At 40.7% G+C, this 19,417-nt stretch overlaps 1 protein-coding gene across 4 annotated transcripts in view; it reads right to left on the bottom strand.

Moving 5' to 3' along the window:
* Positions 1-19,417, bottom strand: part of DVL1 (dishevelled segment polarity protein 1) — a 106,485-nt gene that overhangs the window by 41,988 nt on the left and 45,080 nt on the right. For all 4 annotated transcript variants that reach the window (XM_067310854.1, XM_067310853.1, XM_013956070.2 and 1 more), the window contains exon 2: positions 14,823-14,892. In XM_067310854.1, coding sequence (XP_067166955.1) covers positions 14,823-14,892 — 70 coding nt within the window. The remainder of the gene's footprint in view (positions 1-14,822; positions 14,893-19,417) is intronic.

The following is a 19,417-nucleotide window of genomic DNA, read 5'->3' as shown; positions in this document are numbered from 1 at the left end:
TACTGGATCATATTATTTCTATTTCCTATCAACACCCTCAATCACACAGAGGGATAATGGATCCTGGATAATGAATCACAGGATGGTCAGATCACACAAGAGACCTACTGCATTCAATTTTGCTTCCAATAAACTCAGGATAGAAAGATCCTCTCCATTCAGCATGTGAAGAATTAGGCCTTTTGTGACATCTTTAATCAGCTGATGAATATACAAGAGAAAGAAGAACAAGTCCCTCTTCCCATCCCCACCTTCCTGGTATGTTGCTCATACACTGTTTGACAGAGGATCCTGCATTTAAGTGAGATCTGACTCTATCTACCTAAATTATCCACCAGCCTAGTATATACTTATCTATATTTTGCAAAAAATGCAAAAAATTCTGTATTTTGCAAAAGATGACAGAGATGCTTTGTGTTAAAGGATCTTTTTGTATACCCAAGTGAAATTAGTCTTCCACATTGTTTTTTTCAAAATCCTACTGATGCTGGAATAAACTAGCTGAAGTGTACACCTGGGAACCAGACAGTGCTGGTACCTTCTCTACTAATGATTCAGTAAAATCTTAGATAAGAAAATCAGTATATGTACCTCAGTTCCCCAATCCAGAAAGGCAGGATACCACTGATTTCATAAAGCTGAGATAAAAATAATTAACATATACAAATAGAATTTAAATCCTTAAAGAACCATACACAGTACATAAAACACCACTATATCAAACCAAAAATCTGTACTCGTCCTAGATGCCTTTTAATTCATTTCTGCAAACGGAATATGGTAATTCCAAAACAGCAGTTCCATTTCTGATTCAACTTTGCCTCCTAGTTTAAATAGTCAAATAATTTTTTATTAAAAAGCACAACAATGCAGAAAGATTCCTGTCCTCTACTACACAAACCAGGAGGGCAGACGACCAACATGCTGGATTTTGCCCAAAATGAAATTAGAATTCCACCATCTGAAAGACTTAATTCATATTATAAATGATCATAGTATATCCATTACCAGTACAAAAATTGTCTCCTATTTGCTAGGTATCCTATGCAGACTAACCCTGCCAAGGACTGCCTGCACTTCAAACAAAATAGATCAAGAAAAAGTGAGGCAGCATTGCTGATACCACTATACTGAGAACAAATCAAAGCAAAATGAAGCAACTTGCTCAGCCTCACACAGGAAGTCTACAGCAGTCCTGAAAGCAAATACAGATTTTGCATATCCTAGTCTAGGTCCATACCGATCAGCTCATCTTTCCTCAATGTATTTTGAATGTTTTGCCAAGAATGGGGAAAAAATCCTGCCGAACCAGAAAGGAAGCTAAAACAGATTCATGTATTTCACACAGACCACTGACCACACACAACATTTTCTGGCCACTACCAACAGCAGTTAGACTTGAACTAGTGACCTGGAGGTGAAAAGATCTATATCCTATTACCAGTTCCCTAAGCCATCTAATCTCTTTGCTGACACCCTTCAAACAATATGATTGTAAGGTCTTTAATTAAGTAGATGCTCAAATATCAGTATAGATTATTACCTTTCACTAAGAGGCAACCAAGGTCTCAGCTCCTTCTATTTTTAGCTGTGCACAAACTAGCTCTACATAAGATATTCCAACTCTAATTGGTTAATTTATCAAAGACTAATCCTAATATAAATGTCAGATAAATGCTAGGCTGATAAAGAATGGGATGGAGCAGGAGAGGGGAGGAAATGGGATGGGAGGGGAGAAGACAGTATGTTACTCTTAAGAGCATATACCATAAACATAAGAAGGCAAACAGACAGACTGTAAAAAAGGAACAACCTGAAGACAAAACAGTTTCCAGCACCACATGGAGTCAGCTATGTTATTCAAACTCATCACCAAAGCAAGAGCAACAGAGGAAATACTGAAGTGAAGAATAACATGAGCTATCCTAAGAACATGACCACTGGAGGTTTCTTTCTTTCTTTCAGACATGGAAGTTAATGGGAGGTGGTTAGAAAGCATGTAGGCATTATGGAGATGTAAAAAAAGTGTCTGAACCTGGCTCATCTCTTGAGGAATCTCTGTGCAATCATTTTCACTAGCAAAATCAAATCAAGGAAGAAAAAGAAGAAAAAAAATTGATGTAAACAAGATCTGCACATCCTTTCACACTCTAAATTGTATTGAGCTATGCAAACAACCCTGGCTTCAGTTATTTCAAAGCAGGAAAACATGATCCTTCTTTAAGACTTTCAGCTGATGACAACACCTGTCACAAACATGCACGGGATGCAAAAAGCAAGATGAACCAATAAGACAAATGCCTTCCATACTTCAGGATATTTGTTCTTAAGTACTTCCCTGATCCCGGAGGAAGAAGTCCTGGCAATGCAGAACCCTTTATGCAGGCAAGCTCTCTGTACTGATCGAGGTGGCAGACCATCTTGGAGTGCTGCTGAGAAGCAGCAGAAGCCACCACAGCAAGGCTACTCTGTGAATAATGCCCATTGACTGGGATTTCCTGAAGGATAAACACTGCATGACCATTTCTTACTGATCACCAGCAAGATTAAAGTCACAAACAGCCTTAGACAACTTTGTACCTCTCTGCCATCCTGAATAACTCTTGCTATGGAGTTTGAACGCTTTCCTTCTTTTGTCTCTTTTGTGGGTACAGAGCTATTATCACAACATTTTGCAGAGAAAGAAACTGAGGCTTGACTGATCCATCTACATTCACTGAGGTGAGGCAGGTGGCTGGTTCCAACTCTTGAAAGCTGTCTCAGGCCATGCTATTACCATTATAAAGGGGAGAGGGCTGTGGAAATTACCTGTACTAACCTTTCAGCTGCATTCAGGAAATACAGCACCTTAGACATGAATCAGTTCACTACCAGTTGTACATATATATGAACTCAAGAAAAGACACTGGCAATATCTCCTGTTTCTGAGTAGCCTGTAAATCCTAGAAAAATATCCTTCAGATTTCAGGTAGTAAGTCGTAAGCACAGCAGTCATGATAACGTAGTGGCCAGTACAGAACACTTAAATATTTACTAGTCTTCTCATGGTTGTCTTCCCAAGTTAAGATCCATGCTGCCCTTGCTGTGCTGCCAGTTGCAGCATAGCTCAGGCATTCACACACAAAGAGCACTTGCTATAATTTAGACAAAGAGTTTGGGTGAAAATTTGTCTCCGAGCGTCAGGAGTGTAACAGTTTAAATGGGCTGCCTAGCCTGGCCTTGCTCTTCTGATAACCAGGGCCTGGAGGGTCCTGCAAGAGGACCTGATTTCACAGACTCCACCAAGAGGGTCTTGAAGCAATTAAGTTATTAAAACAAAACACAGGCTATTTAAATCTATGTCTGGTGACAGCACATGGAGCACTGTCACCCTCCACCAAAGCTTACATTCTTGACTTACAGATCTCTGTGTTCAAAAAAACTGTAATAAAAGTGCATATTTGGATGGCTGCAGACCAAATCAATGAAAACACTGCAAAAGATCACTAAAAAAAGTGCCTGTTATGCTAGAAAAGAAAATCTACAGTAGAAGACATAATAATCTTGTTGCTTGTGTTGACAGCACAGTTTAGCTGATTTTCCCCAACCATCATGATGGTCAGGAAGGCACCACACCACTAGGAGCAGCTGACTATTGGAGTCAGCCGGAGCCTTCATACAATACTAGGAGCAGCGCGTTAGCAGCCTTGTCCCTTTCCAGGTACCCCACAAATCCCTTCAATTTGATGAGGGCCGTATGGTGACTGCATAAGAGGAAGAATTCTGTGAGGGTGTACACTTATTCACAGAATTCAAATGCCACTGCAAAGGCCCGGGCTGCATGTGTGAGCACATAAAATCACTGCTCCCTGCTCTGCAATGCTAGTTAAGAATTCCTCATTTCTTCCAACAACAAATGACACCCCATAGATCATTAAGTATATTACCAGCTTTAAGAAAAATTGTGTCCTTTTCTTTGTGAACCTATAGCAGGAGTAAAATACTCCAATACCATATCATTTTGAAAGGAGAAGATAACATACTAACAGACTGCCATGTCACAGGCTTCTCAGTGTATTTCCAGGAGAAAAGCAGTATTAACCCCAGCTTCCTGGCCAGAAGCTAGCCCCACTAATTTTATTTCAGCCATCAACCTTCTCCTGCAGTTTTGACTGGCTATAGCATTTTATCCCACTTCTTTACTTACACTGCTTTCATACTGTGTGCTGTTCAAGAGAGTGCCCGTCTGCTGTGAAACAGCTGTTAGGTTCCACCTAAGGAGGAGGACTGCATTCTAATGTGAAACATGGATGTCTTGTGTGTGGTTCCCATGGAGGAGGTTAATAAATAAGTGTGGAACTAATTGTAACTGTTGATTCTCTTCATTCCATCACACTGAATGCTGTTTATGTTTTCAACTGAGGTCTTACCATTACACTCACTACTAAATCTTTCCTACAAAGTGGAGAAAGCATATTGACTCTGTGCACACTACAGAAAGTTCTTATATTCTTCTGAGATCCCCAGTGATTCTCACACAGTTATTTTCAATTCATGACAGTACAAACAAAAGTATGCTGTGCAACTTAGACACACTATGCTGTGGTAACAACTCATGCAGCCTATCAAGGCAGACAAAAAGTGCATGTTTCCCTCTGAGGTAGAAAAGGTTACTCAGCATTGCTAGGCACCTGCTAAAGAAACCATTGTCTTGGAACTCATTTGCAAGACTAAATGCTCAGTCCACTCTTTTTGTGCCAACGCTGCTCATTTTAGCAGCTGGACTTCCAATCTGAAGTCCTAGCATAAGGCAAACTTCACACTAGTCCACCCTACATATTGTAGGCAATTTCAAGTGACGGAAGAGCAATCAGTAGGAAGAAGCTGGACTCTCAAACACAAACAAGGCTTTAGCTCCCCAGTTAGAGCTAGAGGATGACATCACATCAGTGAATGATGACAGTGTCGGGAGATCTTCGTTCTCTTCCCATTATTGCTGCCGACCTTCAGCAAGACCTTGGATTGACTGCTTCACCTCTTGGTGGCTCAACTGTGCTTCTGCTCCTCTATATCACATTTGCTTATGCTTTATGAAGGACCAATTGCACAAAAGGATTTACTGATGAGGCCCTTTACTCCACCAGGAATTCAATCAAAGGCAACAGGACTCCACATTGATAGAAGAACTGCAAAAGCTCATCAGGAATGTGACATTTATTTTAGCAATTATAAATTGTCCATGCTGGGTAAGTCAGGCTTCCCCTTCTTCTTGCTGAAACTACAGTGTATTTATCTGGGGTTTTCTCCAGCCATGGTCCACAGATGCTCACACAATATGGGGTCAAGTTTATAGCTTGGAAATCAGAAGCTGTGACCTGGGCTAAAAGGAACAGATTTAGGAAAATCGGCTGCCAAAAAAAGAGAGACCTTTACCAATGCACATACACAGAAAGACAAGAATCAAGTTTCAAAATAAAATTCTTACTTTTTTCTGTGATTTCATCATCTGTCCCCTTCTGTCATTCTAGGTCTGAACTAATTCAAGAGCCACATGTATTAAATTTTTAATAGGTGATCTCTTTCAGATCCAGCTGTAGTGGACAACAACAGCACAGCTCCCTGTCCACCACCACCACACACCTAGAGATTGCTGAACCCATAATTTGCTAATAGCATGGTTAGAATGAACACTTACTAAATTGCTTCAGGCAAGTATTAGTTGCATTACGCCACATATCTAAACTCTATGAGCTATTTGCCCAAAGCAGGTCAGGTAATGCTCTCACAAACCACTCTGCTACAAAACAGCTGGGGCATCAACCTCTGACAGTGCACACTTTTGCAGAGCAAACACCTCTTCACAGTCCTTAGATTGCTGAATCCTCATGTTAGACTTACTGCCCTACAGTTCTGCAAGAACAATGTCAATTGTATCTATTGACATCTTATTCAGTAGGGAATCCAAGTAATAGACAACCAAAGGACATGCCCAAGATTTCCTGAACTAAAATATCTGCATGCTAGTTAGTGTTCTATTCACTAGGCCAGTTTTCCTGCTTGACAAGCCATAACATCATCTCAGATTAAAGTAATCTAGATTCTGTTAAGCATTTCAGGTGTTTGTTCATGACTTAGTATAACAGACTAGCTGTGAAACAAATTCAGTTCAACTGAATGCAACTTTGCATCAAGTTATCTTTAAACACAGGGTTATCAGCCTCCCCAGAGACCATGTGAAGTAAGAATAGGAGGGAACAAAAATATCTGTGATCATATAATCCTGTTTCCATATCTCACCCTTCCAGATTCTTGCAGCAGACAGAAGGTGACTGTTCTTCTGAGAGCTTGTACATTTCCCACCCCAGCTAAAAACAGGCAGATGTGTGCGTACATTGGGCAGTGACCACAGAGACAGTTCCTCTTTTGGGTCCTTTCCATGAATCACTTTTGGAAGGGATGCTGACTGCTTGTCCTGTAAACTTGAAAGAGAATCCTGGAGCAGAAAAATAAAATTTCTGCATCAGAAATCACCAAATAAAAGGCAACTGACTTTGAAACCAAGCAATGCAAAGACCTGGGTTGAACATACCGTGTTTCTGCAAATGACAGCAACAGCTTCTGCCACATGACTAAGGAAGTAAGATTTCTTTCAAGGTCTTTTCCCTACCCATGATCTACTGATCGCAGTTAGAAAAAGAACATCATTCTTCAATTAAAACTTGAATTCAATCTAATTTGAGAATTCTTGTGCATAGCAGAACAAAACCACACAATGTTACTCTAAAGAGAAGACCTCAAAATCCTAGAGCTTTGTAGCTTCCTCTTGTCTGGCACATTCTTTCAGTTTTTCTTCCAGTCCCAAATCCTTCACATTACCCTGTTTGCTCTTCCCCCATCTCCTCCTCCTCAGATTCTAGCAGTCCATTCCTGGCTGTACCTGCCCCTTAGAGAAACTTCATTCTCATATACTAGGACTCCAGTCCTCTCCCAATAACTCATTCTGGCACCTCAAAGCTTAGGGATGCCTACAGTGATCCCCATCTCCCTTCTCTGTAAGAAGATGATAGAAGATGATCTACTTTACAATATTCTGTTAATATCCTCTTCGCTTTGGGTCAGACTTCTCACACAACTCTATATACACTTCCTCCTATGTGATATTCAGACCATCAGCAGATGAGTGAGGGTATGTAAAAATCTGTCAAGAGAAGACGCAGGCCCTGAAATCAGTTTATGTTACACACTAGAAATCAACAGGAATCTGTTTATTTGGATTTTAATTCACTGCCTCAATTACACACCAAAAGGCAACAATACACTTTGCTGAAGATTATTCAACAATCCTAACTCTTCTGTGTTCTCTTGTGTGGCAGAAGACGAAACAGTTCTACACGACAATGCTAACGGCAATTACAAACAGAGTCTAAAAAGCTTACGCACAGACAAGTATTATCTGCTGGCACCTAGATAATAGAGAAGAAAACAGAGAGAGAAGGAGACTCGCACACAGCTATGACATCACTGCCAGCCAATAGGAAATAGTGCACATCCTCAGCAGCCTGTCAGGGAATTATTCCCAGATGTTGCAAAGCCTTCCTAAAAAACACAGATAATGGCCAACCCACTTAGTGCAAACTGCTGGCAGAGGCCACTCAGCTGGCTCTGATCTGGAGCAACCACAGGCCAATTCTTTCCACATTCCCAACTTCCACTGGGAGGCTGTCCCTGGACTATGTAGAGAAAATAGGAAAGCATTTTAAACTTTTGCAAAAAGCCAAAGGTAACATATTCTCTTCCTTGCAAACTATTTTTCCAAAATGCCCAGCAAGAACCTGAGCCTGCAAACACCACTCACATAAAGCAATCTCACAGAAGTGAAAATGAACTATACCCCAAGAGAAATTATAGCGTGTGTGTGTGTGTGTGTGTGTGTGTGTGTGTGTGTTAGTAGAACAGATGTCCACATCCACTATTTCTTATGGAATGGTTTTTGCCCATTAAAACTAGGTATCTGCCTCAAGATTTCCAAAAGCACTTAGTGACTTACAATAATTCATCCTAAACACCTAAAAGAGGCACAGTGCTCAAAACGATGCATGGTTAGCACTTTGTGAAGTCCAAGTTTCTATTAGGAATCTCAAGTTTTTCACCCTCCTGCCTCTTCTCCCTCTCCCAAAATCAGATTCCATCTCTGGCCCCAAGTCACACAGCCCCATACTGGTATAAACAAACACTTTTGCCCATGTCAGTAATTAAGAAGAATGGGAGGAGATGGGGAAGTCTACTCTAGAATGGGAGGAGGTGGGGAACACAGAGCAGAGAATTCAAACAACTGTGCTTCACAGCATACAAAGTTTGGATTCGGTTTTCAGTTTGGGTTTTGTTTTTTTTTAACAAGACCTTCTGTGTTCCTTCTTACTTTATTCTGCATGTTCAAACAGCCTTTACAACCTCTACTTCCTGCATATTACAGTGACTGCACAACAGTCTAGCCGAAGCAAGAACTGGAACGCAATTTAGATCCATATTGCAAGACAAAGTTCATTTGTGATTTAACTCACAATGGGAAAGGTCACACTTTCCCCATCAAGTGCATCTGACAAATCATGTTAGGGTTCTTATTAGAGTGCTAATGAAAGGCAAAATACACCAAAATGCACTCACCAGGGCTCCAGCTGTGCCCCAGAGAACAGGTTAACGATTTTTACACAGCTAAGAGGATCTGTTTTCTTAGCAGCATAATCACAATTCACATGCTTTCTTTTCTGAAAACAAGAAATCTTGCAGACAGTCATCTTCAGTAAAAGTCAGCAAGGTGAGAATTGTTGGTTAGGCCCAAAAACATCTCATGTCTTGCTGTCACCTCACCTATGATCTGCTCATCCATGGAATAAAAGCAAGCAACTATACCTGCATGTTGCTTCATGTTCACATACCTGATCTCTGGCCCCACCAAAAGCATGTACCACAGACCAAGCATCCCTGTAGATCTAAGCACCAACCACTCAAGGAAAAAAAAGGGGAAAAAAAAAATACAATCCACCATAGAAGCTCTTTTAAACAGGTGAACTTGTTCGAAAGTATTGCTGGCATGCTCTCAGAGCTGCAGGTAAGCCAGCAGCCTACTCAAAAGGCTATTCAAGACTGGGTTCCTTAGGCCACAAAGTAACAGTCACAATAACCTGAACTACAGCATCTGGAACACAGCAAGGAGAAAACTACTGCTGCTGACACACCGGATTTGTTCATTGCATTTCAGTGCCTGTGCCAATGGGCTTGGAGTACTTGTGTGCAAGTCAGGTTGGGACTCATGTGACATCAAAATTACTATACTTTTCTTAGATAGCATAAAGCTGGATTGCTCGTTGTCCTGTAAAAAGTGAAATCTGCTTTTATAGAAATACATACAGAGCTATTTTATTCAGGGCTTCTAGCTGGCAAGGGAAACTACAACCATGGCATCCATGGATAATCACCTGCTGGTTAAAGTGCAGAAGAGAACTGAAAGACTTCAGAAAGAAACTGTTCATCAGCTCCCCTGGAGTGCAGGCTGGTTACAGGATTGTGTAAGTGAATGTGAAAGAAAAGGGAAGGAGAACATAATGTCCAGAGCAAAAAAAGGCAGTTAAAAATAGCTGATTAGGGCCCATGCTGATGCTCAATATCTTGAGCCAGTACATTTGTATGGTGTTTTGTGATTTAATGCACTTGGCCAAAGCTAAAGCAAGAAGAGGAAGTTGGCACACCATGTCTAGAGCTGCCTACAGCAAAATTAAAATACTGTGCTGATGGAAAGGGAAGATCTGTATAAACAACAGGTTTGATCCTTAGCTAGTACAAAAAAATCATAGCAGCTTTATCAAGTCAAAGATTGTTATCAACCTCAGATATGAGCCACTGTTTTGGTACAGAGGTTCACACAAAGAACTAGCTCCAGAACAAACTGCATTAAGAGAGTTCTACCAACAAACCTCAACAGGATGGCACGGGACAGTGACAAAACATAAATCGCAATAGGGTACAACCCTCCTTTCTCTGAGACCAAATAATCAAATTCAGGAAGGAACAACAGGGTCCATGTCCTGTACATTTGCCTGATGCCTACAATTTGAGGGGAGGAGGAACTGGGGCGTGGGTGGAGTGTCAGATCTCAAATATGACATTACAATGAGATTTACTTCCCAAGATATGTCAAGATCTCAGTTCCTATCAATGTGAATGTCAGTTTGTGAGCCCTACCTTCCATTCTTGTCCTATGTAAAATAGGCAGGAAATAGAGCGTGTTTGTGTAAATACAGTTATAATAATAAGTACTAAATGAAGTATTCTGCCATATAATTAATGTTAGTGTCTATGTTGTTGAAAATCCTAAAGGTAAATCAGGCTACACCCCACTGACACACTATAAATCTCATAAGCAGAAGCCTTCTGTCCTCAAATTATTTAATCCTTAAAAAAAAAAAAAAAAAAGCGCAAAATCTAAGATGCAGATGAGAAAAACAAGCAGGACGCAGGAGGGATGGGAAGAGGTCCAAATAGCTAATTAGGAACAAGATTCCAGTTCAGTTTTAACCTAACTACATTGAGTTCCCAGGGCAGCAAAAGCAAGCAACTACCAAATACTTGCAGAGCCCCCCTTAAACACTTTCTCCTATGGAAATCAGTCCTGCATATGACACTAAGATCAAAGTTCCCGCCTACAACAAATATAAAGATTCAGCTGTTACTAAAAAAGATGAAACTCTCAACTTTCTAAATGTCAGTCATCTTGTAAACATCAAAGCAGTCACTGCATCAGTCAAGAGGGAAGGGGTGGGGGAGGAGACAGCCAAGCTATGTTGTGTGCGCTTAATGTTCCAATGTTAAATATGTTGTCTGGATGTGAAATACACACATATACACTGCAGTAATTTACAGTGAGAAGGACAATTATCACAGATGTTTGGTGAAAGAATCCAAGCTGTCTGCTATGAGCTGATGCATATTTTATAACAAGAGAGACAAAGAAGGCTCAAGTCCATCACGTGGAAAGCCAAACAAGAAAATAGCCCTGCCAAAACCACAGTTTTTCCAAAAGGTAAAGACCAACTCTGCTAGCCCTGAAGTATATGGATACAATTATCTATTCAGTTACAGTGAATAGGATATCAAAGGATTCCAAATTATGAACAATTCATTTACAGTAAGATTTACATAAAACTCCTACAATAATTAGTAGCAAGGAGAAGCAGATAAGCATGACAATTTTATGGGTACTAGTGCAAAAAAAAAAAAAAAGATTTGCAATTGGTAATGTAGGTCAGGCACAGATATCTCAGCTGATTGTTCAGAACAGTGAACAGGAGTTCTTGTCGACATCATCTGTAAAAAGTGTTCTAAATGATCTGTAAGAAGAGAGCTATAAACTGAATCCACATGCATGGGATATACATATAAATTTGGAAACAAGCTGATGGATGATAAGAAAGGAAAGAGGGAGTCTAAGCCTTTTGAAGAAACATATACATTCATATTGCCTGCACAAATCTGTGCTCACTGACTCTTGTTCAACTACTCACGCCTCAGCTGAAATAAACGGGTTTTTAATGCATTATGGCATTTGCTGAGCAACAGAGTCTGTGAAGAGCCAACATTGGTATAGAACTCATGAAAGGCTATACAGTACTAATGCTTTGAAACAATTCACTTAAGTCACACATCCAAAATTTGCTTGTAGATCTTTGCAATAGCATCATTCACAGTCTTGGAGACTTTGCTTTGACTCCTTGTATGTTAGTTCCTGGGTTGGCATGAAGAACAAAAAACATTTCACTCTGCTTTATCATTGAATTAATTTATTTTACCTAAGAAAGAAAGGTATATTGAACTTATGTTCTTCCTAAAGAAAAGGAAATGAAAAATGAAGAAGGGAGCATGTTCTGACTTGGGAAAACCAACTGTCTTTCTATTGTCTTTTAAAGGCATATGAGAAACTGCCCTAGTCTCATCACTCCAAAATAGGATGATGCAAGTATGAGAAACATCAAAAGCTACAGAAAAAGCAGTGAATTCATTAGCAGAATTATTGAGGTTGGCAGGAACTTCTGGAGATCAACTAGTCCAAACCCCCTGCTAAAAGCAGGGTCAACTAGAGCAAGTTGCTCAGGACCATGTCCTGTCAGATTTTGAACATCTCCAAGGATAAAGACACCACAACTCCTCTGGGCAACCTGTTCCAGTGTTTGACCACCCTCAGTGTAAAAATACTTTTTTTAATGTTTAAGTGGAATTTCCTGTATTTCAATTTCTTCCCATTGCCTCTCATCCTGTCACGAGGCATCACCAAGCAGAGTCTGGATCCATCTTCTTTACCCCCTCCACTCAGTTATTTATACACTTTGTTAAGACTCCCCTCCCCCTCCCCGAGATTTCTCTTCTCCAGGTTAAACAATCCCAGCTTGCTCAGTCACTCTTGTATGACAGGTGCTCCAACTGATTAATCATCTTTGTGGTCCTTCACTGGAATTACTCCAGTATGTCCATGTCTCTCTTGTACTTGAGAGCCCAACACTGGACACAGCACTCCAGATGCTGCCTCACCAGTGCTAAGCAGAAGGGAAGGATCACCTACCTTGCTGACAACACTCTTCCTAATGCAGGCCAGGATGCTGTTGGCCTTCTGTGCTGCAAGGGCACATTGCTGGCTCATGGTCAACTTGTTGTCCACTAAGACCCCCCGTTAAAGGTTCAAGATAATCAAATGCTATATATTTTCCAAAAAGCTACCTTCAAATCAGACTTGCCCATACAATCATTTTAAAAACTGTCAAGGAGGATGATTTTAAGGCTGAGTAATCAGACTATGAAAGATCTGCCATCAGTTGCAGAAGACTTCCTACATGGCCTTGGCGGGAAAGAAGAAACTCGCACACAATTTGTGTTTCTCAGTTCCCACCTATAATGTGGAAGAAAAACAGTCATAACGTAAAAAGAAAAATGAAAGATCGAGTTCTTTGGAGCAGAAAGCATGTCTCCCATCATCGATATGTACAGTGCCTGGCACAAGGGAAAGAAAGAAGAGTAGCTACTGATCTTCTTTGAGGCCTCCAAGAAAAACTGTAAAACAAAAAAATAGACAGCAGCAGACCTTATTTCACATAGGAGTGGGTGGGTCGTTTAGACAAGGTATAAATCCTTGGAGCAAGGATTATGTATTCTACATTTGGAAAGCAGCCAGCAACGTTTACTGACATAGGAATCACAATAAATTCACCCTTAAAATGCATTTCAGAAACTGTAATGTTTCTGCTGGAAAGCAGCTCTGCGGAGAAGGACCTGGGAGTCCTGGTGGACACGAAGTTAAGCATGAGCCAGTAATGTGCCCTTGTGGCCAAGAAGGCCAATGGTATCCTGGGGTGCATCAGAAAGAGTGTTGCCAGCAGGTTGAGGGAGGTGATTCTCCCCTTCTACTCAGCCTGGGTGAGGCCACATCTGGAGTACTGCATCCAGTTCTGGGCTCCCCAGTACAAGAGAGACATGGCACTACTGGAGAGAGTCCAGCAGAGGGTTACGAAGATGATTAGGGGACTGGAGCATCTCCCCTATGAGGAAAGGCTGAGAGAGCTGGGCCTGTTCAGCCTGGAGAAGAGAAGGCTGAGAGGAGATCTTATCAATGTGTACAAGTATCTGAAGGGAGGGTGTCGAGAGGATGGAGCCAAACTCTTTTCAGTGGTGCCCAGTGACAGGATGAGAGGCAACGGGCACAAACTGAAACACAGGAAGTTCCATCTGAATATGAGGAAAAACTTCTTCACTGTGAGGGTGACAGAGCACTGGAACAGATTGCCAGAGAAGTTGTGGAGTCTCCTTCTCTGGAGATATTCAAAACCCACCTGGACGCAATCGTGTGCAACACGCTCTAGGTGACCCTGATTGAGCAAGGGGGTTGAACTTAGATATCTACAGAAGTCCCTTCCAACCTCAACCATTCTGTGATTCTTTGAAATTAGTAATAGTCACCAAATTAAAATGTAACACTTCTATATATCATCATTTTCCTTGTTCAGGTCTTACTTTTCTTTATAAGGAAAAGTAAACATTCCTTTTTTCAGATGGAAAAAACAGAAAAGGCATACATTTTCATATTATTTAAGGAACTGGAAAAACAACTCACCTCTCAACTTGAGATCTAATGCCCTTATGCCTTGGCTCAGACTGGGTTGCTGGTTGGGGGAAGGAGAAGGAGGTTGAAGAACTGGGAGGTAAAGGGGAAGGAAGTAATCCTAGTCCTCTTCATCCTTACTCATGTGGAATACTTTGGGGTTGGGAGCTGTTTTGCTTAAACTCCAAAAGTGTGCTTCCACTCTCCTACTGATGGGCAAACTGGCTGCTACATTCACCTTACGTTGCAGAATGTATTTTTAACGAGGATTAGGGGCTTACCTATTACTGTTTTCAACAAAAGGTAAGTAGGTAAACATTTTTAGAAGTTTAGCCTTATTTTGTGAGGTTTTACAGCATTTATTTCAGAGCCCTCCATCGGGTTCAGTAATACTTTGGGGGTAGGGAGGAGACACAACAATGAGAGAGAAAAGAAGTCTCAAGAAGTTACTACGTTAAAGGTTTCATGTTTAAACATCATTTTCAGCCCTGCACACCTTTGTGGACTTCAGTTTAATTTCTAAAATAGATTATGAAATAACAGGATGTTACAGACAGAATGAAAAACTCAGCCTTTGCTTCCATGTAAATTGAGATGCAACACTTCAAGGCACTTCTGACAATCAGAATTCATGTACCAACTACTCTGCCAGGTTCCCACCACATCAATCAATACATACATACAGACACATGAGCCAACATACCCAGGACACCACTCTTCCATTGAAGCACGGTAGTTTTGCATTGTCATCTGAAATTTCTTCCTTTACCACCCTGAAAAATAATAATAATAGGAAGAAAATCAAGCATTTGAAATGACATCAGATCAGAAGGGACAGTGATTTTCTGAAATGGCCCAGGAAAAATACAAATTTTGGCTAAACTGTTGGTATCAGCAAGTCTTCTATGTTTAAAGGATACTAGTGACTACTAGAGTAAGGGAAATAAAGTAAAAATAAAGGAAGAGATAGCACACTTCCAGACAAATCATCCCAAATTGGTAGGCACAACAGGAATTACAAGCATTTTCTCCACTTTGGACTCTTCTACGTCACCATATTTTTTAAAGATCTAATGCTGATTAAAATCCCACTGTTTTATGTGGTCCCTGTCTCCAACTGTTCACAAGTTAAGGCCACTCGATCAGCAAAGGAAGGACAATTATCTCCATTTTCTAGACTGGGTTTGGAGCCAAAACATAGCAGCTTCCTCAAGGTTCTGAAGGATTTGTGGCAATGCTACATTTTGAATGCTGCTCTCCTTTACATCCGACAAGCATCTCAACTACAAAACACCCATCCTTCATTAATTCAAGCACTCTCCCCACTCTTGCTATCCACACACCTCTCTTGTTCCCTACACCTCCTTCCTTTCACTCCAAGATGGTTTCAAAATGATTTGCAAAGCCAAGGCCTGCCCTTGTCAAGGAAAGGGGTGATACGGACAAATACCAAGGTGCAGCTGTGGCTTTGAGTTCTCTCTCCTACACCATTCCCTTTTAAAAAAATGTTATACCAGTATTTTATGATCTTAGACAGAGGACAAATTAGGTGTTTAACAGCTGCATGGAGCCCTAAGAAGGCTAAAATAAAAATGATAGGAAATCAGGGAGACTGCTAGGCCACAGAGATATTTCTCTTCAAGATTTTCTCTGAAGTATGCCCTGACATGAGAACAAAGACAAGAAAACAAGAGTACCAGACCTGTGGGATCAATGTTGCATTTTTTTTTCCAACTTGCAATTCAGATCACTTAAGTACAAAAGGGGAATCAGTACAGCCACACTCCTGTGCCATGCCAGTTATGGCAGAAGGTATATACAATCACTAATGAGAAATTAAGTGTGCTAATTTCATTTGCTACACAATAGACTCCAGTTTGGCTTCCTACAAAGACCACAGTCACAAAATTCAACTGTCTTCTCCCAATAGCTTTTCTCAAGTGGAAAAACTACAAATTTCACATAAAGTTCATTTGAATGCTGTTTTATTGCCACTTTTATGCCTGCATAGAAAAACAGAAGCAAACGTTTGACAAGTACTAACCAAAAGGTTATCTGACAAGTCTATTTTGTCTTTCTGTAGCTGCCAACATCCGTTCTCCCTCCCACCCAAAGATGCACTGCACAGAGCGAGCATGCTACATTAATACCAGAGCAGCCTTCTGAAGAGCTACTTGGCAACAGCCTTCCTAGGGAAGCCTCTGCAGCATGAATCCACCCCTATTGTTGCTTTGTATTTGCATATGATTCTTTGCTAAAGATCACGCCTTTGAAGTACTGATCGGGCAGGGTCCCATTTAGCCCTATTTAACTTTCTAAGAAGAGAACATCAGAGCTCAGGACAGGTATGGCCACATGCTTTGTAAATGTAAACACACAAACAGAGTTGAAGCATGCAGCACCCTGCTCACGTGGGTGAGAGCTGTGCATTCCGTTACCATCAAATACTTCTGCAGTTAAAAGAACAGTAACGATTCAAATCGGCGCCAAACCAGAAGTGAAGTCATACGAATATAAAAAACACAGGAACAGCCAAACTAGGTCAAGCCAAGGTTAGTCTAGCCCAATATAACATGCCTGACAAAGGCTAACAGCAGTTGCCCAGGAAACAGACAAATAACAAAAAGGCAGGCATGCAGCAATATTGCCCCTGCATACTTTTATAGCATTCAGCTAGGAGTCGTTCTGAAGGTTTCCTGGTTAAAAGCTTAATCCAGAATTCAAACCCTTATAGGTAATGAGAATAAAAACAAGAATCCATTTTACTAGCATAAGGGTTTCAATTCTAAAGACACATACTGCGACTAAGTATCTCAGAATTAGAAATTATTTCAAAAGTTTGGGATTGGCAATACCCAGAGGTTGATCCACAAATATAAATGACAACTACTGAGAAAACAGAAATGCACCCATTTCATTGGGCTTAATTCCAAGCTTCCACTTCAGCAGCAACAGAAGTTATTTCAGGTGTTTCTGTTTTTCAAACTAACATAGTAACCAACATGGCCACCATTTACCAGCCTCATTTTCACTGAAAGTAGCCAATCACAACCAAAATATATATATATTTATAAATATAAAAAGATCTATTCAGTTCTTCAAACAATTCAGTGCTCACTTCTCATCTCAGAAAGTAAAATAATCAAACAGGTTTTAAATCAGCATGGTCTTTGTCAGGTTTGCTGGAGGCAAAAGGAGTCTACAGTTCTCTTAACTCCTGGACTAAGTAGCCAGCACAGCTGAACACTCTCTAAAAGGCCTCTGTAAGTCCCCTCCAGGATTTGAAAACAACGGGACTGTTGGCTACACCACAGTCAATACTTTTGAAATCATCCAGATGAATAGAGCAGGTTCAAAATCAACTAGTGGTTAGGTACTACCGGGAGTAATTACCGATTGCCTTGAAGCACTTTGTTCACAACAAGCCCCCAGTGAGTCAGCTTCTAACTCCACAAAACAATTACAGATGTCATCTTTCAGCAGGGCACTTCAAACTCTATTTTTTATGACTGTTGCATTAGGCTGGAGAGTTCCCACTTAAAACAGCAAAGATTAAGATTAAGGAAGCCCCGCATTTGCATCAGCTTTCCTAACAACCCTCCCTCATTTATATAAGGCCATGATCTCTCAGAAAGTGCTTCTTGTCTTTAGAGAAAAAGCAGACATTGCAAGTGGCTTCTGAAGAGACCATCAAATGAGAAATTTTAAACAAACCACCATTTCCAAACCACCAGCTTGCTTTTTATTACTTAATTTAAAATCAGAACCAGTGAATTCAACTAATTCTGAAATTCTGACTAAAGGATTTGGTAAAACAGCTGGGCTGCTTCACTGTTGTGGTTCAGTGGTTTCACTTCTGATGTGCCCTATCGCTGAGAAAATGATATTGTAACTGGTCACCAGCCCTCAAAAATAACTCAGTTCTGAACCTGTACTATGGTGGATTCTCTCTTGTTGATGATGAACCGAAAGACAGAGGACAGAAATGGTCCACAGAATCTATCACCACACTTTGGCCTGGCTATCTCTAGTAAAGAGATACAGATGAAATGTAAGGCGTTAGCTCCCTGCTTGGTTTCTCCGGTTAAGAGGAAGCATAATATCGTCCTTCAAAATAGCAACCCACAAAGTCCACTACACAGGACTCTTTTCTTCCCCTCACTCCCCCAATATAGGGCACAAATCACTTCTACCTAGAAAGCAGACCTTAAGGACAAGCTTCTTTCCATGCCCTTTCTTTGAATCTGCAAATTGGAGCAAATTCTAAACCCAGCATCTGACAAGAGCGAGACAGCCCCAGGCAGGGCAGCAAAGAGAATCACACACTACACCACACAACCTGTGCAGCAGTTACTGAAACCTGAAGCCTATGCAAACAACTCTTCAGATGCTACTGCTGCTCTCCTTGTAGCAAGATTCTTCTAATTCCACAAGCAAGGACTCAAGCAGGGCTCAAACGCAAGGATCCAAATTAAGAATTTGCCATATTTCCCTGTTCTGACCTTGTGTACAGTTGCAGAAATACTTCCAGGTAACACAGCAAATTTGCAGGGCATTTCAATCCATTTAAGTCTCTTATTTCAACAGTTAAGAAGTCTAGAACTGAAAGAGTTTACCTGAATTCACTTAATCTATACTACTTAATAAATCAGAGTGTTACAGGTATAAGAAAGTTTGCTAGTCCATGGCTTCCTTCAAGATGCAGAGCTATTTCCGCCTGGCTCCTAATATGACAGCAGAGACTGACCGAGTACTTGTAGTAAATCCTGGGAGTCACTTGTCTGAGAAAAGTAAAGAGAGAGCTTATCTGAAAAAGGGCTTGTTTCATGACCCCCAAGAGCTAGACAGCCACCTTTGTGCACTTCCCTAAATCAGGGAGAACTGGCCTTTTATTTTTTAATATACAACTTAAGAGAACTGAACTGACTAATAGAAAAAGTCACTTGCCTGTGAAAACACCAGGTTTGCTTCTAAGTATAAAGTTTTACTACAAAATTTTGATTTGGATACTCAATATATTCTTTTTGTTACCTGAGGGCTCCAATCAAAATTGGGAACCTTTTGAACTAGACACAGAACAGGGACTATCTAATTATGGGAGGAGAGGAGATAAGGTGATATGTTTATGCTAAGTCAAGCAGTAGGTCAGTAGCAGAATTAGATTTCCAGCCTAAAGTCCATATACAGCGGGACAGGGACAACTTGTTTTTGACAATCTCTCAGCTTTAAAAAGGCTAACCTGAAGTCTAGTCAAACTCGATAAAAATCTGTGGTTCCATAATCACATTTTCCTTTATT

The sequence above is a fragment of the Apteryx mantelli genome, chromosome 26 (assembly GCF_036417845.1).
Source record: "Apteryx mantelli isolate bAptMan1 chromosome 26, bAptMan1.hap1, whole genome shotgun sequence".
NCBI classification, from domain to species: domain Eukaryota; kingdom Metazoa; phylum Chordata; class Aves; order Apterygiformes; family Apterygidae; genus Apteryx; species Apteryx mantelli.
Note: the sequence above shows the minus strand (reverse complement) of the source record. Positions and strands in the feature narration are given on the sequence as shown.